At 43.6% G+C, this 23,147-nt stretch overlaps 1 protein-coding gene across 3 annotated transcripts in view; it reads right to left on the reverse strand.

The window, feature by feature from the left end:
* The window catches only part of KIDINS220 (kinase D interacting substrate 220), a 2,951,961-nt gene that overhangs the window by 1,127,905 nt on the left and 1,800,909 nt on the right, over nucleotides 1-23,147 (reverse strand). For all 3 annotated transcript variants that reach the window (XM_044073258.1, XM_044073248.1, XM_044073241.1), the window contains exon 16: nucleotides 11,134-11,285. In XM_044073258.1, coding sequence (XP_043929193.1) covers nucleotides 11,134-11,285 — 152 coding nt within the window. The remainder of the gene's footprint in view (nucleotides 1-11,133; nucleotides 11,286-23,147) is intronic.

Here is a 23,147-nt window from a genome sequence, read left to right on the forward strand (position 1 = left end):
TACTAAGGCCTTGCTATGACTAAGCAACTCAGACCCTAGGCCCAAGTTAAAAAAATAATTTCCTTAGTTACATTATTGTGCTCCACTAACATTTCTGCCAGCAAACTCCACATGCTCTAACTATGGGGAAGCATGTCTGCCTTCACACACACCTTTCCCTTTTCTTTTAATGCTATACACCCAGGGCTGCTTGCTTGTATGTGAATAAAGGAGGGGGGAGATGCCTGTGCCAACTTGATGCATAGGTCAACAGCTGTGATTATCACAGCAAAGTGCTTGCTAGCACTTGTGGCAATCATGGAATAATCCAGAGGCATGCAGGTTACCTGATAATGATTTTTCCCTTATTGTAGCTAATGTGCCTCTGAATCACTAGCTTTCTTGATCGCATTAAAGGGTCCTTTTGCCACAGCCTTACTGCTCGGAGCTGAGCTCTTTGTGAATCTTGCCAATGTTTCAACCCAGTATAAATCTGAAGCACTACTTCTTCCACTGCTGGGGATAGAAAGTGCTTAGTTTTAAGCCTGTGCATTAAAGAAAGGAAACTGGGCTTAATGAAAAATCAAATTTCCAACAAACTAGAGCTAATGACAAAGTCAAATTATAAACAGGAAATCAGAGTACTACAAGTCCAATGCATTTATTTATTTACTGCATCCATCCATTTATTTTATTTATTTATTTCATCCATCCATCTACTTACCACAGAAATTATTCTGGTCAAACTCAGAAGACAAACGTCAACTAAAAAAATTTCCACATACTAAAACAGTCCTTGTGTGGTAAGCTTGTTTCTAACACTTGAGGCATTTCAAATGCAATTGTGGTGACACCAGAAACAGCATGATCATTTGGAAGTTCTTGATAAAGTGGTACGCGACTATAAAAGCTCATCACCATCAATCCTCTTTTTCACATGTTTTTATGTCGAGTGAACTGTCACCACCTCTCTCAATTCAATGCCACTCTCCTCCCATCTTTGAGAGTCAAATCCAACTGTTATAGGTCTTCTACCACACAATCCATCCGTCTCTTTGCCGAATGCCCTTACTTCCTCTTGCTTTCTTCCTGTTACTCCCAAATCTTCAACAAACTGTCTTCTCCTTTTCTGCCCATGTACTCATACCACCGTAATCTGTTCTCACTGACCTTCTCTGCAACTGTAGCTGCTTTGGTTTCTGCCCTAATGTTGGCATTTCTTTGTCTGCCCCAAGGTGTGCAACCTACCATCCACCTCAGGCACTTTCCGTAACTTCTAGCTTCCTTAATTGCTACGACTTCACTGCCCAGGCTTCTGTATCATACAGAAATACTGGTCAAACCACTGTTTTATACATCCTGCTTTTCAACTTCTTTGGCATTGTTCTGTCATACAGAAAGTAAAGTTGTGTACACTTACCATAAATGTAGATGTTTGAGTGTATTCACTGTTGCAGTCATTACATTTGGGCTATCTGCTTGCAGGAAGCCCTCAGTTGGGCTGATTAACAGAGTCTTGGGTCCTGTGACGGTTGCTGTCTCATCTTCCATGACGTCAGGTAGTCAGGAGTGTAAAGCAAGCAGCCGATGCCATTACATCAGTTTTTCTTGCCCCAGATGTCAGGTGCCCCCATAATGGGAAGCAATTATTTACAAGGTTACACCTCCAACAAAAAGCAAATACACCAGAAAGCTTTAAGTGTAATAAACAAGAAGAGAGGTATAGTCAATAGAAATCAAGGGGCTGGAGGGAGGGTAACCAGGACTACAACAGTGAATACACTCTAACATCTACATTTATGGTAAGTGTACACAACTGTACTATGTTCTTCATGTTTCACTGTTGCAGTCATTACATTTGGGTAGATTCCCAAAGCTAAGGAAGGGAGGAGGCAATTAGAGAGCATTAGGAGCAGCTATTAGGCTCTGCAGGACTGCAGTGGCAAAACCAGCTCTGGTTTTAGAAAAAACTGGCAAGTGGTAATGTTTGGTGAAAGTATGTACAGAACTCCAGGTAGCAGTTTCTAGGATGTCCCTGGTAGGGACACCTCTGAGAAAGGCTGTAGGGGTAGATGCAGCCCTGGTGGAAGGTAGTCTTATCCCCTGTGAGGTAGGTTTTCCATGGTGCTTATAGCAGAAATGAATGCAATGGCCTATCCACTTAGAAATGGTTTGCTTTGAAATGGCCTTCCCCTCTGCCCCTGCAGCAAATGCCACCAATAGTTGTTCAGATTTCCAGAGAAGCTTAGTCCTGTCCAAGTAAAATCTAAGTTGTCTGTGCACGTCCAAGGAGTGCAGTATTCATTCCCCTTTGTTCTGTGGATTAGAAAAGAAGGTTTGCAAATGAATAGACTGATTAAGGGCCACACTGGATACCACCTTGGGCATAAAGGAAGGATTGGTCCTGAGGGACGCCCTGTCCGCATGAAAGATGATGAAAGGCTCCACTGCCATGAGGGCCTGTATTTCAGACACCCTTCTTGCAGAAGTGATGGCTAGAAGGAAGGCTGTTTTCCAAGAAAGGAATTTCAACTCTGCATTTGCAGCTGGCTCAGAGGGAGGTAGAGTGAGCTTTTCCAATACAAAGTTAAGGTCCCAGGCTGGAGTAGGGGCTCTCCTGGGTGGTCTTAAGTTTTTGGCCCCTCTGAGGAATTGCTTCAACAGTGGATGAGAGAGGAAGGGAGGCTTTGTATTATAATGTGCTGAAATGGCCGAGGCATGAATTTTAATGGAAGAAAAAGGAAAGGCCCTTGTGAAGCATCTCAGTTAAGTATTGAAGAATGTGCGGTAAATTGGGCACTGCTGTGCCCATCCCCTGAGTTTGGCTCTAGGAACAGAATCTTTTCCATTTTTCAGCATAGGACTTTCTAGTACTAGGCCTCCTTGCCTCCAGAATGACATCCATCACTTGCTTACTTAGGGATGGTAATGGAGAACTCAGGTAAATTAGCCAGGCTGCAAGGTTCAGGGTTTGGAGCTACGGGCGCAGAATCTGGCCCTCCTGCTGGGAGAGCAGGGAAGGAGTCTGAGGCAGGTGCCAAGGTTCCAGCAGTGACATACTACGCAAGAGGGGGTAACCAGTGTTGGCGTGGCCAGTCTGATGCAATGAGAATTGTCCTTGGTTTGTCCAGTTTGATCTTTAGTAGCACCTTGGAGAAGAGAGTCAGAGAGCGGAAGGCATAAACTGATAGGTTTTTCCAGGTGAAGGACAGGGCATCCACTTTCCAAGCTTGTCTGTGGGGAGTCCTTGTGCAGAATTTGTCCAATTGGTAGTTCTGAGGGGAGGCAAACAGGTCTACCTCTGGGCTCCCCCCCATTTGTTTCTCAAAATGTTGAATATCTTTGGGTCCAGTTTCCACTCATGTGGGTCCATGAGATTTCTGCTTAGGTCGTCTGTCAGAGTATTTAGCTTGCCTGGCAGGAATTGAGCTTGTAGATGCACTCGGTGGCTCAAGGCTGTGTTCCACAGAGCTATGGCTAGTCTGCAGAGAGGGTATGAGTGGGTTCCCCCCTGCTTGTTTATGTAACACATAACAGTGGTGTTGTCCGTCTTTACCAATAATTGTCCTGGAAGAATGTGGTCCTTGAAGGCTGTCAGAGCATTCTGTACAGCTAACATTTCTTTTTGACTGATATGCCGGTGCATTTGACTCTGGTTCCATTTGCCCTGAATGCACTGCCCTGCCATGCATCGTCTGATGCGTCTGTTAGGGTTTGGGCGCCAAGGGGGTAGAGTGAATGGCAGTCCCTTGTTGTGGTGGCAGGCCTCTGTCCATCAAAGGAACTCTGTCTGTAGACAAGGGATGATAGGAATCATTGATTCCAGGTCCTGAGAATGTTGACTCCATAGGCTTTTTATATACCATTGTAGTTTCCTCATATGCAGTCTTGCATATGGAATTAGTAAAATGCAAGAGGCCATGAACCCCAGGGCTTGCAGTATTTTCCTTGCAGATAGCTGGGTCTTTGTGGCCAGTAGTTTGAAGCAGGCTGTCAAATAAACTTGTTTCTCTGGCGTGAGGTAGGCCATCTGGGAAGTTGTATTCAAGCTTGTTCCCAGGAATACAATTTGTTGGCAGGGTACTAGATGCGATTTATTTTCGTTTATGGTGTGCCCCAGAGAAGTTAACCATTTCTTTACAAATGCCAGATGATTTAACAGTATGTCCTGGCTTTCTGCCTGAATTAGACAATCGTCCAGGTATGGATATATTTGAGTATTTCTTTGCCTGCAGTATGCAATGACTGGAGCTAGGCACTTTGTGAATACCCTGGGCGCAGGAGATAAGCCAAAGGGCAGTGCAGCGAACTGATAGTGCATGTAATCTGTTCTGAAGTGTAGGTACTTTCTGCAAGATTCCCTTATTGGGATGTGCAGGTAGGCTTCCTTTAAATCCAGTGTTGCCAACCAGGCATTTTTACCTAGCATGGGAAGCAGCTGATGAAGAGTTAGCATTCTGAATTTTGGGACTACCAAAAAGGTGTTTAGGATCGACAGGTCCAGGATAGGATGCCAGGAACAGTCTTTTCTGGGTACCAGAAAAAGTCTTGGATAAAAACCTTGCCCCCATTCCTCTTCTGGGACAGGATGAATAGCTCTGATACTTAGAAGAGAAAAAATCTGCTTTCGAGCCTCTGCCCACTGATTTGGGGGTAGATCTGGCCAATTGTTTGGAGTTGGTAAGGAGTGGAAGTGGAATCTGTATCCTTGGGAAACAATATTTAAAACCCATTTGTCTTGGGTAATGAGTTCCCAGTTTTTTGCATGCAGAGCGATCTTTCCCCCCAAAGGAACAGTCAGTTGAGCAGGGCTTGGAAGGTTTAAAGTTAAGTCATTGTGACAGTTTACCATAGGGGAGTGTGTTACTACTCCCAGCTTTGGAAATGGGAGGCCCCCACTGTTTAGGCCTGCGAGTAACCTTGAGACTGAAGCCTGGGTGGTCTGCTGGTCCTGGGTTTGGACTGCGAAGGCCTGGAAGAGGCAGGAAAGGACCAATTTTTAGAAGGCCAGTGCCTACTATATCTGGGAGGCTGTACTTGTAGGAAATCTTTAACAGTTTGCATAAATTTAGCTTTTTCCTCCATCTTTTTAAGTACTTCTGCTTTGTTGCCAAACAGGCGGTCTTGATTTAAGGGAGTATCCAGTAGTTTAGCTTTAACATGATCTGGCAAAGATCGCTCCTTAAGCCAAGCATGCCTTCTAAGTACAGACCTAGTGACAGCAGCCCTGCAAGATGCCTCTAATGAATCAAAACCACATTGCAAAGTATGTTTTCCAACTTGTTCAGCAGAATGCATTAAATCCCATAATTCTTTATTTTCAGCACAGTAAGGAATCAACATCATTTTCTGTTTAAGCAATCCAATAATATGTTGCAGATACTTTAACATATGAAACTGGCAGTTTAAGGCCCTAATGGCCAAAGTAGCAGAAGTGTATACCTTCTTACCCCATCTGTCTAGGGCCCTGGAATCTTTATCAGGGGGGGTAGGGTTTCTGGCAGTAGTAGCCTTAATGCCTTTGGGTCCCTGTGAAATGGTCTCAGGATTCACAGTAGGATTCTTAAAGAGGAACTGGTGAGAGTCAGGTACTCTGTGATACCTGTCAGGTTTTCTGGGAGCCGGAGGTAAAGTGTCAGGGGCCAGGCTAGATTCCAAGAAGGTATCATGTACAATGTCCAGTACAGGAGGGATAGCTAAAGGCCTGTGTTGAGGTAGGAGTAAGAATTCCCTAAGCCTCTTTTTGGGGTCTGAATAATCCTGGCTTTCCCAGCAACAAAGCTCCCTAAGAGTATGCAAGGTTTCACTAAAAGAGAAATTCTCTGGAGGGGAAGCAGAGGGAATGGAGTCCTCTGCATCAGAATCCTCACAGGTAGATAAAGGCAACTCCTGGTCATCAGAGAAAACAGAAATATCAGAATCCTAATCAGAAGGAAAATCAGTTCTAGGTCTCAGAGGGAGAAGGGTGGCTTCCCCTGATTAGAGTAATAAGGTCTTCAGCCATTCTTATCATTTGTTTTTTAGGCATAGGGGCCTGACCATGTGGTCTGGGCATTAGTTTTCTAGGTGTGGATCAAGTTTTAGGCCTTGAAGAAGAAGATGGCATCAGTTTAATATGCAAGTCAATAGGCCTGAATACACCCTCAGAAGCCTGTGCCTGCACAACGGCTCCGGACCCATCCAAGGTAGAGACATCTGCAGGTTCCACAGTCGAAGAAGCATCTCTCGGCATACTGGACTCCGAATGGGTCTCAGTAGAGGCCTGCGAATCTGAAGTAGCGGGTATCAGGGGCTGCGAAAACACCTCACTGATTACGGCTAACTGGCGACTAGCTTAGCAGAAGCGTAGTCGGCAGCTTTGGACCCATGCAGTCTGTCTCTGTCTTTACCTTTGCGCTTTTTCGGAATGTCGGTAGTCAGGTGGCTTATGAAGCCATTTCTGGATAATTGAACCAAGTACCAAAATATTTAGATGTGAAAATGAACAGACGATGAATAGTTTGAGGTTTGAATAAGGCACAAAACCGACAGTGAGGGACGTCGTGGTCTGGGCCTACGCAAGGTATGCAATACGAATGAAAATCTTTATGAGGTTTAGGAGGTATTTACTTTCCACAAGAAATACAATTGTTAACTTTTACTGACATTGGTTAAGAGCAAGAAAAAGGATCCCCAATGGGGTACTTAGTTTTGTTGAAGACTTCAGATCTGAAACTTGAAAATGAAAATTTCAGGAGTCGGCCGACTGGAACTGGCGAACTGCTTCTGCTTTGGGCACCGCACGGCAAGAAAGACTGATGTAATGGTGTCAGCTGTATGCTTTATACCCCTGACTACCTGACGTCATGGAAGATGAGACAGCAACCGACGCAGGACCGAAGACTTTGATAATCAGGCCGACTGAGGGCTACCAGCAAGCAGATAACCCAAATGTAATGACTGCAACAGTGAAACACGAAGAATATCCCCTGGCACTCTGTTCAGGTTGGCTGCAGCTCCTCTGATTCTGTCTTTGACCTCTTCATTCAGGCTTACCTTCTCCTTAATATTGTCTCCTAATAACTGAAGCTGTTTAAATAAAAAACTCAAAACACAAGCTCTCCTACAGCATCACCTTAATACAAGTCAAAAGAACACGGCCTAAACTTGTATCCAAAAGCAAGGCTAGAGCTTCTTCCTGACTAAAATAATCATTCAATTAAAAAAAATGTAAATATTATTAATTATTTCAAAAAGAACTGCATTCTTGCTGACTGAAATAAGCAGTGTGAATTACCTCTTGATACAGCAGGCATACACAGTCAGTCACCACCCAGGAGCTGCTTATCATTACTCATCACTGCTAATAGGATCTTTTCTTTGCAGTAATGGGTACCACAAAGGTGCTTGAATACTGCAGAACTATGACTAGAGAGTCGCTGAAATGTCATTCAATGTACTAAACCTTTCTACCCCAAATGCTTGTTTAGCAGTTTTGCAAAGGAGTTAAAACATGTTCAGTCCAGCGAGGAAGTTGTGAGCCACAGAGTTTCCTCAAATGAGAGGTTATCTGAAGAGAAGTTACATGGGGGGGTGTCATTATCCTTGTCAATCTTAAATACCAGGACATTAGGAAAATCATAATCCCATTTTCAGGACAATGATCAACAGGGAAAGTATATTCATTTCCAGCTCCAACAGATGGCAAGTTGGGATTATGAAACATGTTGGGTAATAATCAAATAGCAGACCAGCATTCAATGTAACACATCAGAATCACAAAGCTCTCATTATAATTCACCACTATAGGTAGGTCAGATAGGAAGATTACCTAAGCCCATGTTGTGTTACTAAGCCTTCATTTTTTTTTTTTGGGGGGGGGGGGGTTACAGACCTCACTTTAGGCTAGCTAGGTCACAGTCATACTCTAAATGTTCAAATGCTGGGATTTTGCGAATGACACCTGGGGATTTCCAATAAGGAGGCTGCCAGGGGTACACCTCTCCTGCTCCATCTTTCACTAGTCAAGTCAGACTGGACAATGAACATGGGAATTTTTCTATGCATATGTTACAACTAAGAAAATAAATGCATAAGCAACAAAAAACAGAAAAAATAATGCGTGAGCAGGACAGTAATACCTTCCTAGTCTTGCACATGACATTTTGAAACCTGTCAAAAACAGGCACATATATGTGCACAAATGCAGAGTTACAGAAAATTTCAGAATTATGCCTAGATGACAAATCAGGAAAGAAAATCCAGTTACCATTGGAGGGAGTCTAAAAAGTAAGAACAGTGCCCCCTCTCGAACAGGTCTGCTCTTTCTTATGAAAAGACCTCTTCTATGTAACAAATGGGGCTCACGCTGTCCACAAGGTGGTGGGACGCCATGGTGTGCTACAAGGTACAAATGCTGGGGGCACTCTGAAATATTCTATGATGGCTTCATCATCCTGTAAGATGTAGTAGTCTTAAAAGTCTTATTTACATACCAATCTTCAAAAATATGCTTTTTTAATAAAACAAAACTTTACTAAAAATATGCAATAAATGTTAAACAGCAACCTAGGTCAATATCAAGTATTTTACAATGTAAATGAGAAAATTCCATATTCTTTATATACACACATGCATACACAGTATTAGGTACTTTCAATGTATGGTGAGATCTGACCACATCCCTGTTGAGATCTGACCACAAATCAGTCTCGCTAGAAGCAACTATAACACAAGACCCTCTGTTAGCAACAACTAGACTAAAAAACTTCTCCACGGCCAATTACAACCTCTTACGCGAAAGCATAAATAGCTTCATAGCCCCTCCCCCCAATGATGGAACAGACACGTATGCTGGGTTATACACCAGTGCTTTATACGAGCACCTGTACAAATGCATTGACTCTGCTGTATCTGATGGAACCAAAGCAAGATCTTCAAGGAAAAACAAACCTGCCTGGTGGACAACTGCCATTAACAGGCTACACAGTAGGAGAAAGAAACTGCTGTCTAAGAGTAGGAAGGAATGGTCTCAAAACTGGAAACACTCCCTCCTCAACTTAAACGAGCAAATAAGACTCCTAGTGAAGTCCTCCAAAAATAACTATGAATCCAAATTAGCTTTCCTAATTAAGGATAACCACACGGCTTTCTTTAGTTACATCCGTAATAGCAAAGGTAAGGCCCAGGTATGTGCTGAACTTGTAGTTAATAGTACTACATATACAGAACCTGTGGATATAGCAAAACTGCTAGCTGACAGGTTCAGTGAAAACTACACTCCCCTGTCCCCGTCACATACACGCCGAAACATCCCTAACACCTATCCCCCATCTAGTATCTATGAGGAGCAAGTCTTAAATGCCCTCTACAAGGCCAAAAACACACCCTCTATGGGTCCAGACAATATCCCAGGCTGTGTTCTACATGGGTAGAACAGGAATTAGCATCACCATCAGGCATGCTTTTCAATCACAGCCTAAGCATTGGTTTTGTCCCAGCAGAACTGAAAACAGCTACAGTCATCTCTTTGCACAAAGGGGGTGCATTCACAGACCCCGGGAACTACAGACCCACCAGCCTGATCTGCTAAGCCATGAAACAAATCGTCATGGACCTTTATTAACAAAGATATAAGAAATCTCCAAACACTTGACCCCACCCAGCTTGGCTGTCAAGGGGAGATCATGCCTGTTAAACCTGGTGGACTTCTTCGAGACAAAGCCCTAGACGAGGGCATATCTGTGTATAACACCTCCCTAGACTTAGCCAAGGCCTTTGACACAATCCCCTACTCAGGCATCATTGATAAATTCACCTAGCTGGGTATCAACCCATATATTTTCAGGTGGGTTGCAAACTGGCTCACTGATAGAACTCATATGGTCAAAATACGGGACTCCACCTCCTCCAGCAGACCCACAACTAGTGGTGTCCCACAGAGATTGGTTCTGGGACCCTCACTCTTCAAAAACTTCTTCTCTGAAGTACAGGCTAATAACTAAAGGTCTGTGGCTAACAAAGTGTGCTGATGACTGCAAACTGGGTGAGATCACAAACTCCTAGCAATGTCAACATCCTGCAAGAAGGTCTTAATGCAGACTAATGACTGGTGTCAAAGTCATGGTCTTAAACTTAATGCAAAAAAATGCATCATCATCCCCTTTGGTCAGGGTGATGTTCCTGTAAGCTACCACATCAATAACAATACCCTAAGCACACAGTCAATGGTGAGAAATCTGGGCACACAGGTTGACAGCAACCTTAACTTCAATCAAGATGTCTCCACAATGTACGAAGGGCATTTTATATTGCTCATCTCATAAGTAAGGGCATTAGCTCCAGAAAAAAGGAGGTTATAACTCCCCTGTACTCTTCCCTCATCATGCCAGTAACAGAGTACAATGCTCCCTTTGGTTTGTTCCTTTCCAAACACCTGCAGCAATTGGAGAGACCACAAAGGTTCCTTATAAAGAAAATTCAAGGTCTTCAAGATCGGTCTTATGTGGACAGACTGAAATCATTGTCACTTTACTCTGTCGTACAGACTGCTCAGAGGAGACCTGTGCCTTGCATATACTGGTTTTTGAGAACCACCTGTGCCTTGCATAAAGAGCAATCTCTGACTCAGCCTTAATGGAAATGCTGCAGATTTACAACTCAAATGGCACATGGGTCACTCGCTCAAAGGACCTTAAGCTGGCACGTGACATCAACAGAACCTGCTGGAGAGACAGATGTGTCTCTCAGAGGTTGCCCCACCTTTGTTTAACATGAATAGGAAAGCTTGTTCCAAAGTCCTTCATTGGCCCTATTTAAGCATAATTTGGACGACTGGATGGGTAACCAGAAATTCACCCAGAGGGTTACACCTGTGTCCCTCTTGGACAGGGGCAACAAATGCTGATTTCAGTGTCTGCTTGAACCAGACACCTTTGGGAACATGGGCTGAACTTGGCTAGCTTTGAAAGGGCCTTGGGGCTGTTAGCCTAGTAACCGCCTATGATCCTATGACGTTTCGTACAATATTCACAATAAGCATTACTCAAAGACAATAATTTAAGAAGTTTCCACTTGGGTCTCAGTTAACTTAGCATACCTGGACAGAAAAAAAAAAGATGCACCTACATATTCTGAGTGAAAAAAAGTTTTTCAAGCAAAACTATTAGAACATACCTTGCGTGTCTTCAGTTTTGAAGACCCTAAACAGCCTTGTTGCTAAGAAACCAAACTCCCTTTCACAGGCATCAGAGAGGGTTGCAATCATCTCTGCCATAGATGTTTCTCCACCAACACTAGAAAGCCTGTTGTAATCTGTAAACAAAAATCTTCAAAAAGAAAACATAATGTCAGTGTAAAAAAAAACAAACTAGAATCCAAGTTAAAATGAAACGATGCTTAAAGTCTCACTTTTGTGTTCGATGATAAACATCACAAATTAACAACAAAATAAATGTACTGTAAATGATGTCACTGTACCTGTTTTTTTTTTTTTTCTTATCAAAAACATACGGCACATCCTCTATATAAAAAAAAAAAATACTTGCCATGACAGAAGGTACAGTTTGAAAGATCTTACCATAGTAACAGATTTTCTCCCTCTTGCAATATTCTTTACTCTTTGGAATATCCTGTCAAGGACAGCCTAATGTCAAGCTAGTATACCAAAGCCTTTACACCTTTCAGGGGTCAAAAATCAGACAGATGTCCTACATGCAAGGTGTATGTGCCATACGGGTGCCTAATCCTCAGAAATGAAGTTACTCAAGACAACCAAAGCATCCAGAGAGAAAACAATAACATGCATATCCAGGAAGGGAATAAGGAAGAGAAAAGAATGGAAGAAAAAACTTGCGTACAGGAGGAGGGCAACAGAAAGTAAAAGAGAGCAGGAGGGACAGAATACTGCAACAGTGAGAAGTAGGGCATCTACTGTTATGGTAAGATCTTACACAACTGTGCTATGTCTTTCCTCATCACTGTTGCAGTATTCTTACTCATGGGAGAGTACAAACTCTACTGGAAAGTAAGGCAGAGAAGAGCCTTCCATGAACCCAGGAAGGATGACCCTGGCACATCCTGCCCTAGTCCTGAAAATGACATCCAACTTGTAGTATTTGGTAAAAGTGTGAACAGAAGACTAAGTAGTAACTTCCAAGATGGATTTAGTACCCAGACCCTTGAAAAAAAGCATCAAAAGAGGCCACTGCCTTCGTAGAATGAAGACAAACAGAAGAGGCTTGCTGTTTGCCATGAAAAGAATAGCAAAAAGAAATTGCCTCAGAAATCCAGAAGGAGATGGTTTGCTTAGATACTGACAAACCCAATTTCCTAGCATGAAAGGGAACAAAAGCTTGCTCAGACTTTGATATGTTTTGTCTTAAGTAATATCTGAGCTGTCTATATAAATCCAAGGAGTGTAGTACCCTCTCACTGTCCATGGAGAAGGGAAAAAAAGGAAGATGAGTGGACTGATTCAAGGACAAATCATTAACCACCTTGGGCATAAAAGGAGGACTAGTACAAAGGGACAACCTGTTCTTGTGAAAAAACAAAAGAGGAGGAATTGCCATGAGTGCGTAAAGTGCAGAGACTCTCTTGGCAAAAGTAAGAACCATCAACAATACAGTCTTAAGCACAATGCTGCAGGAAAGAAGAAAAAGCAAGCTCAAAAGGAGACTGAGTCAATTTTTCAAGAACAAAATTAAGGTCCCAAAAAGGAGGAATATGCTATCTTGGAGGCCTGATATGAAGGATGGCTTTTAGAAATTGTTTGACTTCAAAACTAGAAGCAAACAGTGGATTCAGAGGCAGACAGGCAAAACTGGCTGACAAATGAACTTTAACAGAGGAATATGCCACTCCAGAACTGAGTAACTCTCACAAATAAGAAAGGACAGTCAGGAACCCCACAGAAAAAGGACCCAGGCCATGCTTTAGCCACCAAATAGAAAAAGATACTGGAGGCTGAAGGGGCTGGCCTGGGTTGAGTGCAAACTGTTGAATCCACCACTTGAATTCCATCTTTAGACAGGGACAGAGAGGTACACTGAAATCCAGAAAGAGATGATGCTGCAGCCAAAACCGACTTGATGTACCACTGAAGCTTCCTCAAAAGCAGTCTGGCAAGAGGAAGCACTGGAACAGAAGAGGAAATGAATCCCAGGGCCCACTCTGGCTGGAATGTCAGTCAGAGGAAGAAGAGACTGAAAGAATGCTGTCAATGACAAAACTTTTAAAGATGGAAGAGAGGCCAACATTGGCAATGTTTGAATCCTGCATCCCGAGAGGGAGTCAGGATGGACTTTTGGAAGTTGATAGTGAACCCCAGACTTTGAAGGATAGAGACGGTGAACTCCAGATCCTGTAACAGGCGACTGGAAGAAGGCACATGAAACAACAGGTCATCTAGATAAGGAAAAATTCTCAATGCCTTGGAGCTTGCAGAAAGCAATCACATGAACTAGGCATTTTATGAATACCCTTAGGGCAGTAGAGGCCAAACAGCAAAGCAGAGAACTGAAAATGAAAGGAAGACACAGAGAAATGTAAAAACTTCCTGAAAAGAGGCTGAAGAGGGACATAACGGTAAAAATTATTCAGATTCAAACACCAGAAAAGCCCGGGGTAATAAAAGTGGAAACAGGGTTTGAAGAGTAAGCAGTCAAAAAGAAGGGACCTTGAGAAAGGTGTTGATCAGGGAGAGATCCAGAATAGGTCTCCAAGTGCCCTCCTTTCAAGGAACCAGCAACATTTTGGAATAAAAATCCCCTCTTCCCAAGGACATGTTGAATGGTTCATTGGTTCAGAAGGGACCCTAGAACCTCTGGGAAATGAGGAAGTTGCTCTAGAGGAGGTTAAGGAATCCCTGAAAAAGGAGGGAGAGACTTCCATACTATGAAGTAACCCTGACATGATATAAAGAACCTAACAGTATAAACTGATTAGACACCAATTTGAAAGACAAAGGGAAAGCCGGAGGTACAGATGAACCTGGTTGAAAGAAGGGGTGTGGGGCAAATTGTCAAAGAGAAGCAGGCTTGTCAGATAAAGAAGGCTTCTGGGTAAGAAATCTGAAAAGCCTTAACAGAGGGAGCCACCTACCACCCTTCCTGTCCTTGGAGGCTTGGTGGGGTTGGCTGTGAACAAAAGCAGATCGAGAAGGATAATTTCTCTGGAACATACAGATAGGAGAGACAAAAATATGTTTAAGGTCCTGCAAGACTGTTCCTTTCTCTTGAAGATACTTAAACATGTCAGCAGCAGCAGTCCCAAAAAGATGTTTATTATCCAGAAAAGCATCCAACAACTTGGCCATAACATCCTCAGGCAGAGTCCAGAGACAAAGCCAAGAATAATGCCTCATGATAGACCCAAAAGCCGCAGCTCTGGAAGAGGTATCAGCAGCATCAAAGCTATACTTAATAGAGTGGTGAGCCACTTGAGAAGCAGAAACCAAAACGGATAAAGCAGGGGATTTGCCTTCAGACTCAGGGAGGAGAGAAATAACCTGACAAGCCTAAGCAATCAAGGCCAGAGCATAACTGGTCATTTGGGTCTGGTAATTAACAGCCCTAAAGGCCAATCATCCCAATCCTCTCCATTGCCCTACTATCCTTATCAAAAGGCAAATGTTTGGAAGAGAGCAAATGCATATAAGGTTTGTCAGAAGAGGCTGACCTCACAAAAGGATTAGCAGAAGGACATTTAAACAACAACTGACAATCCTCAGGAACATTACAGGCTTCATAGGAGCAGGGGGCTGAGAATCAGGAGACTTGGAAGCAGCCATAAAAGTATCTAACAAGGCAGCCAACACAGGAGGAAATAATGATTGTTTAGGCCTATCCAACTGAAGCAACTCATAATATTTTCTCTGAATATCAGACAGTTGAAAGAATCCCACTTAAAGTATTCCATCATCCTAGCAATTGTATCCCCAAAGGACATTTCCTATAAAGGAGACTCAGGGCTAACAGACTCCTCTTCATCAGAACCATAAGCCAAAGGTGAAGGCATCAGTGAAGAACAGGACAAAGACCCCTCATCAGACATTGAATTCTCATCCAAGGAATCTGGTTCACTAAGCTGTTTAGAATGGGTAGAGATTCAAGGAGGAGCAGGTACCAAAACTCCTTGAGGAGGCATTAGGGCGATCAAGGCAGAAAACAAGCCCTGAGTAAACTTTTGCCATTCCCTTTGTTCATCCTTAGGGTAGATGAAAACATGCTTCCATTTTTGTCTTTACTTGAAAGGGGCAGCAGCCCTAACAAATGCTGGAGGTTCCAACCCTTGGCGAGATTTGGTAAGAGAACCCGGAACCTCCTCCCTGACCAACATCTGTGGAATCCCTCTAGAACCTTAAGAGATAGTCATCTGTGATTCCCCCTTGATGTCCAGAATAGTTGCCTGAAAAGTCTCAGAGGATGCGCAAAAATACAAATTCATTCCAGGCTCTGATGAGGTTACGACAGAGGAATCTGATGTAGATACTGAATAAACTACAGAGCTATTACCCGCTTCTAGAGGGACATCCAGTGAGGCTGGACAGCTAAAGAGTCCAGCCAAGATTTCTTTCCCTTCTTACCTAGCAGTAGTATCACAGAGTTAAAAGATTCTGTTTCGGTACCCTGGGCTAACTGTTTAAGCTTTTGGTTTTCAAGATAAACGGCCAGGAAAGACAAGCTGCTTCTGAGTGTCCTAGGCACAAACTGTCTTACAGATTTTACAACAGGTATGGTCGTAGAAAGCACCCAAACAAAACGGACACTATTCGTGATGATCCTTATGGGGAATCTGCCTCTCACACTGACATTTTCTCTTCTTGGATGACATGAACTCTAGGTAACAAAAAAAATACAAGGGCAATGAGGCACTTACCTAGTGGTTAAGTATTCAGTACAGCAACAAGGTGTTCAGACTAACTAGCAACAATGGCATTTGAACTGGCAGCAAAGTTGTTCTGGGTAGCTGCATCCACAAATCCCTTTTATGCCCTACATGCTGTGCGGGCTGCATAAGTTTAACATATGGTGCATATAATATCATTACATCATTAGGCCTTTGTATACTGGCCGAACATTGGACTGCCCAGGGTGAGAGATCCCTTCTGTTTAGGATACCACAAATGTGACACAGAAGGACATCTATCGAGCACATCCAATCATACTTTTGCAGCAACAGGCAAAATGGGCTGATCCATGGCCATCCAAAACTTTGTATACTGAACAAACTAATTCAACATGCTGAGATCCAGAACTGGTTTCAAGTGCCCTGTCTTTTTTGGCACTAAGAAGGATCTTGAGTATGTTCCAGACCCTCTCTGGTCAGGAGAGGACCTCTTGGATGACTCTCTTTCTAGCAGCTTTTTTATTTTTAGAGATGCAGCTTTCCTGTGACTGTGTATAACATCAGGGATTTTCTTCATAACCATGGGAGGGGATGGGGAAATGGTATGGTATAACTTCTGAATATAATCTTCTGCACCCACAGATCTTTTGTAATAGATAGCCAGGCTCTCTGGTGCAGGGATAAGTGACCCTCAACTGCCTCCAGAGAGGGACAGTTGGGCCTCCCTTTAAGGAGCACTGATATGGCTTATCTGGGAAAGAATCTTTAGAGCCCTGGTTATGTGGACCACCTCTTCTGTGAGGACAGCATCTTCCATTTGAGTTCCCCCTTTGGCCCTGGGGGAACTATTTCAGTGTGAATCCTGGAAAGGCCCCTGGGACTTCTTAAACCACATGTTTCTGCCACCTCACTGGTTCCTAGAGAAGGGCCAATAAGGGGTAGAAAAATGTACATCCACTGCAGACAGGGTCTTTCCCTTTTGTTCACACCTGAAGAGTGCTTCCTTAACCTTGGTGCCAAACAGAGAAGATTTGTCTAAGGGAGCATTGACAAACAAAGACTTAAATGGATCCTCAAAATAACATAAGTGCATCCAGGTATGTCTTATGATGGTTATATGCCTGAACCTGCCACCCGTGAGGTGCTTTCCACAGCATGGGAGATCAGCCTCATGGACGCATTTGAAATAGACTGGAGGGTGGCCTGGTGTGAAGAGATCCTGTTTCCATCCTTGGAGGACGTGAACCCAGAAAGAGATCTGGCAAGCTCCTTGTTCAAATCTGTTTGCAGTCTCGTTAAAAATGCCAATTAATTTAGTGACTTAAAGGCAAAGGTCTCTGAAGCATAAATGCACTTCCCAAATATGTCCAATGCCGTAAACTCTCTATTAGGGGGATGGACAGGAGAATTCTGTTCTGCTAATTCCTTTCTTGCAGCTGCAGCTACAACCATGGCATTAATGGTACTCCCTTGTTCTAGTGCATACAATCTTTGGGGAGGGGTCAAGAATTTTATCCTGTCCTTTAGGTATAGGCACAACAGTGTCTGGCTCCTTCCACACCTGCTGAGAGACTAAGTCAATGAGCTCAGTGCCCGGGGGGGGGGGCACCCAAAAAGTAGATGGGTCAGACCAGAAAGCCTCCAGGAACACGTACTCCTCCTAGAAGAGGAAATAGGAAGACCAACTACCTTTTTATTTCAACAGCTCCAGGATGTCTCCAAAGGAGACATCATCAGGTGGGGGACCCTCCCCCTCATCAAAACCAGTGTCCTCTGCGAGAGATTCCTGGGGGGAATCTAAGTGCCTCTTCTTGCACATCCTCATTCGAGGAACCTCCTCAGTGGGGTGTCCTGGGAAAGTGTCGGAAGAGATAACAATGCCCTGATGGACTGGCTGGAGGCTTGCTCAGGTTGGCTGCCCCAGTGGAAGAGATGGTTGGGGCTCAGAACACAGAACAGCATGAGGCAGGGTTATCTGATACAATAGAAGCAGGGATGTCTGCTCTCTTGTCATAGAGAAAACCCTGTCCACACCCTCGAAAGCAGAACACCTAGGAAAAACAGAAGAGAATGGCTCTGAAGCTGAAACCACTAGGATTGCCAGCTCTTGCAACCGCATCAGTGCTCCACCTAAGGAGGGAGTCAGACCCAAGTTATCCAGCACCGAATCTCTGAGGGGAAGAGAGGGCTTCAAAAGCTTCATTGCAGAGTCCAAGCCCCTGGATCTGGCATCAACACTTCTGTTCTGTGAGTCCTCCATCTCTGAAACACTCAGTGCTGACCGGCTCAAGGAAACTATCGGAGTTGAAGACCACACAGTCTTTGGATCCAAACTAGACACCCTCTGGGATCTCGGATCCAAAGGCTTTGAAACAGAAGGACGTATCAGAGAAAAGATATATCAGAGGGGCAGTGGGATGAGGTTGGCTCCCCAGCCCGGAAGGGGCTGGAGCTGGGAGAACCCCCATCTTTATCTGTGCTCTGAGGAACTTCCTTATCCTCCTCTTTACATCTGCTTCAGAAAGGCTTCTGGAAGATCAAACAAAGGATAAGATACTACCACACACCCTAATACTGGGTGATTTCAACTACCCTGCCATTAACTGGGAAAACTACTGGTGTACCAACACCTTTGTCAAACGGTTCTTGGAATTCATAAATTCCAACGCCAAGAATCAACTAATCCTTAGTCCCAACCAAGGGCTCCAATATCCTAGACCTGGTCATTACCAACATGGGAAATCGATGCTCCACACCTATGGTCACCCCCTCATTGGTCAGGTCTGACCATAAGCTAATCATCCTTGACATCCACATCCCACACCCACCCCCCCAGTAAGGAAACCTCCGTAAAAACTTCTCCAAAGCCAAAGTCAAAAGTGACAAACTTCATGACAACCATGCAAACGGGAACTGAAAGTTCGACTGCTGAATCCTACACTAAGGCACTGTACGAGCACATCCACTTGTACATGAATCGTGCCATCCCCAACAGAACCAAGACGCTCTCCTCCAAAACAAGGAAGCCAATCTGGTGGTCCCTTGCCATAAACAAACTGTACAAAAAACGAAAATCCAAACTTTACAACAAAAGGAAGAAATTGTTGCAGAAAAGAGGAAAATCCCAGGATGCAAAAAACTCCCTTACCAGCCTCAGTAAGAAGCTGAGATCCCTCATAAAATCCTACAAAGCTAGTTACGAAAATAAAATTGCCAAAGATTCCAAAGACAACCACAAGGCATTCTATAGCTATGTCAAGAATCTAAATGGCAATGCTCAGATCTGCTCTAAGCTACAACAGAATGTCATTAAATACACATATCCCAAGGATATTGCCAATATCCTGGCAGATCGATTCAGTGCAAACATCACCCCCTCTCACCCACTAAAGGGCCCATCTCAATACTGAAAGATTGCCAAATTCCAGTAATAACGGCCACATAGGTAAAAAATGCATTCTCAAAAGCTAAGAATACAGCATCCATGGGACCAGATGACATCCCAGGCTGTGTACTATATGAACTACAAAATGAACTGGCAGTTCGCCTATGTGTCATGTTTAATCATAGCCTCACCTCAGGCTTCATGCCCACTGAGTGGCGCACAGCTACAGTTATCCCACTCCACAAGGGGGGATCCATCTTGGATCCCTGGAACTACTGCCCCCCCCCCCCCCCCCCCAGTCTGATTCTGCAAGGCCATGGAAGGTATTATCATGGAACTTATAAACAAAGACATTGGCAACCTTCAAACACTGGACCTCACACAGTTTGGGTTCGTGAACGGCCGATCTTGTCTCCTGAACCTAATTGACTTCTTCTAAACAGTCTTCAGAGCCATTGACATGGGTAAGGTGGTCCACACAGCCTATCTGGACCTCGCCAAGGCCTTCAACACCATCCACCACTCTGGAATCATAGATAGACTTACTAAGCTAGGCATTAATCCCTACGTCACTCGATGGGTTGCCAACTGGCTTACTGACAGAACCCACATTGTAAAAGTAGCCGACTCCAAATCCAGCTCAAGACAAGTGACAAGTGGTGTACCTCAAGGTTCAGTCCTTGGACCGCTGTTGTTTAGCATCTACTTCTCTGAAGTACAGGCCAACACTAAGGGACTCTGGCTAACAAAGTTAGCAGATGACTGCAAACTGGGAGCCATTACTGAATCCCCAAATTATGTGAATATTCTATAAAAGGGCCTTACAGAAAGAGATGCTTGGTGCCAGAGACATGGGCTCAAGCTCAATGCCAAGAAATGTACAGTTAATCCTCTTTGGGAAAAAAAACATGTACCTGTGAATTACCACATAGGTGGCAGTAAACTAAACACCGAAAGTGTGATAAGAGACTTAGGGACACAGGTGGACAGTGGTCTCACCTTCGATAACCACATCGCCACAACAGTCAGGAAATCCTTCTATGTGGCACACCTCATCACTAAGGGCTTTTCATTCAGAAAAAAGGAGGTCATTGTCCCACTGTACTCATCCCTTATTAGACCCATTATAGAATACAACGCCCACTTTGGTATGTACCTCTCAAGACATCTGGAATAACTGGAAAGGCCGCAAAAATACCTCACTAAAAGAATCACAGGCCTAAAGCAGATGCCCTATGCTGACAGTCTAAAATTACTTTGCCTATACTCTTGTCGCATATTGTCTACTCAAAGGCAATCTCTGCTTAACATACAAGGCCATGTCAAACCCAGAACTGTTGGACATGCTACACTTAAAGAAATCCCAGTCCCTCAGAGACGCACGCTCCAGGGATCTAAGCCTTGTCATCACAATGAACAAAACATGCTGGAAGGATAGGTTCCTGACCCAGAGACTCCCCAGACTCTGGAATAGACTGCCCATACATGTCAAGCAGAGCACCTCTTGGCCTTCTTCAAAATGAACCTTGATGATTTGGTGGGAGATAGAAAATTCACCCCAGGGATCACGTCAGTCGCCCTGCTAGACAGGAGTCCAGGGAAGTAAATACTGTGGAAAGAAATAGCCAAGGAATTGTTATGGCTAAGCTTGTATAGGCCCTAGGGCCGATAGCCTAGTACCAACCTATGTAGTGGAGGGAGGCCTAAAAAACCTTTGAGGTGACTCCTCTAGGAACGGAGAGGTAAGCCTGGATGAAATCGGATCCAATGGAAGTAGTGGGGTACAGATCTAAGGAGACCTAGATTTTTGAGTCACTGGATCAGAGACTGATGCCTCCGACCTTTTCTGAATCTTAGCAGGAGCTCCTCAGAAGGATCCAAAGCCGCAGTCGAAGATCAATCTGGAGACCTGTTTTTGGGACTCCTTGTCCTTTGTTAGAGTGTCGACTTTTGATTTCTCTGACTTTTTAGAGAGGGTTTGAGCCCTAGCCACTGAACAAGAAGATGTAGAGGGCAAGAGACCCTGCAGAGTATATTTGTTCTTGCTTCCTGTCAAGGCCCTAGAATTAAATCCAGAACAAATGGCACAGACAACATCAAGATGAGCCAGACCCAAACAAACAATTCACACATTTCCCTGTGGGCATCAGAATTTGGGATCTTATGCACACAGAAAACACACTATTTAAACCCAGAGGGTTTTGTCCGACATCTTAAAACTGCTACCAACAACACAGCTGAATACAAAAGGTACTAAGAAATATCACCCTATCTATACAACGTATGGAAAAGTCAGCGTCCCTGCTAAATGATTTTTTTTTTAAGGAAGAAAAGGAAAAACTACCAACAATGGTAGACAAAGTACTCGAAAGAGTACAGACAGATACCAGCAATGGTAAACACAGAAGCACTGAAATGGTAATTGACACTAAAAAGTGAAAGATAATTGGCTAAGAACAGTAAAATATGGGAGGGAGGACGATGAAAGGCAATATATTAAAATTAATTAACAAACAAACACTAGCAATAAGGAAAAGTCCAAAGACCATTCAAAAAACACTTGAGCGCTAGGAATCCACGTCTGATACCAATGGAGGGAAACGAGCTCTGATGTATGTGAGGTTGACGGGGAATCATGGATAAAGGGAAGAGTGAGAGTTCTAGGATCTGATGATCTGGTAGAAGGAACCGATTCCGATCTGACTCTTGGATCGGAATCTATCAGTTCAGGAATGAATGAAAATGACACATCAGATGATATTTCAAAGAAAATGTAACCAAAGTAAACCTTCTCAAGAGCACAATGGCATTACACCTTTTAAGAACCATCGTCATCAATGAGACAAACTACTTCTGTATATTCATTATTGAGGAATTATAGTGTTTTCTTTTAAAAAGCAAACAGACGACTGAGTGAAAGGGTAGGTTTCCTGTGTTGCTGTTAAGCAAAGTTCATTAAAAAATCCACTTCATCTAAGAGTTAAACAAGGAAGACTCGGGTATATCAATAATAGGTCTCTATTCTGCACTGAAGGACAGGAGAATAAGCATAGTGCTTAATGTCCCCTGATTAAGGTCAAAATACAAGGATAACGTTCTCCTTACATAAAGGGGTTGCAAAAGCATGACAGTGGGAGAGGCAATATCAATGTATGGTAGCAGGTAAATGTTGTTGTTTTTCTTTTGGCTTTTCCCGATTAGGGGTCGTCACAGTGGAACTCCGGTCTGCTAATGATTGGTAGTCGATTTTTATGGTGCCAAGGTGCCAGCCTGATGCCCAACCTTCAACGAAGGCACGCCCATTCACGCATGTCTTTCGAATGCCACTCGACCACGGGGAGGACATGCAGACTCCACACAGAAGGCGCTCCAGCCGAGAATTGAATGGGAGAACTTCTTGCTGTGAGGCGACAACGCTACTGCTGCACCACCGCGGCTTGTATGGCAGCAGGTAAATACTCCCAATAAATCCAGCACAATTAATTCCTAGATGTGTTTTAAATTCCTACACAAACAAAACAATCCCATATAGTCATGTTGCAAGGACTACATATGTTTTTACTATCGCAAACTGTTTGACAAACATAACAAAACTATTAAACAGACTTCTGTCTCACCATGGAGAATATGAATGATCTCTTGTGCTCCTGTGCTTATTCTGCCCTTTTTCTTTTACACTGATTTTTCTTTCCATTGTATTATAATGATTACCCATTCAAACGGTGATTTACAGGTTTACTTTCACAAATGATCATCAAACTAAAACTGCCATTAAAAAAATTATCAGGTAAATACCAGCCTTTCTACCACAATGTTTAATTTTATACAACTCTTTTCAATGCAGTAGCATTCTAGCTCAGGTTTAAAGTGTGTGTTCTCTCTGTATGGTAGAGTGCACTATTAAAACACCCCCTCCATGTCTCTTCCATTTCTCCCCAGCCAAAATCTGTCAAAA

Source organism: Protopterus annectens, chromosome 1.part1 (assembly GCF_019279795.1).
Source record: "Protopterus annectens isolate FY-2018-M chromosome 1.part1, PAN1.0, whole genome shotgun sequence".
Taxonomy (NCBI): domain Eukaryota; kingdom Metazoa; phylum Chordata; order Ceratodontiformes; family Protopteridae; genus Protopterus; species Protopterus annectens.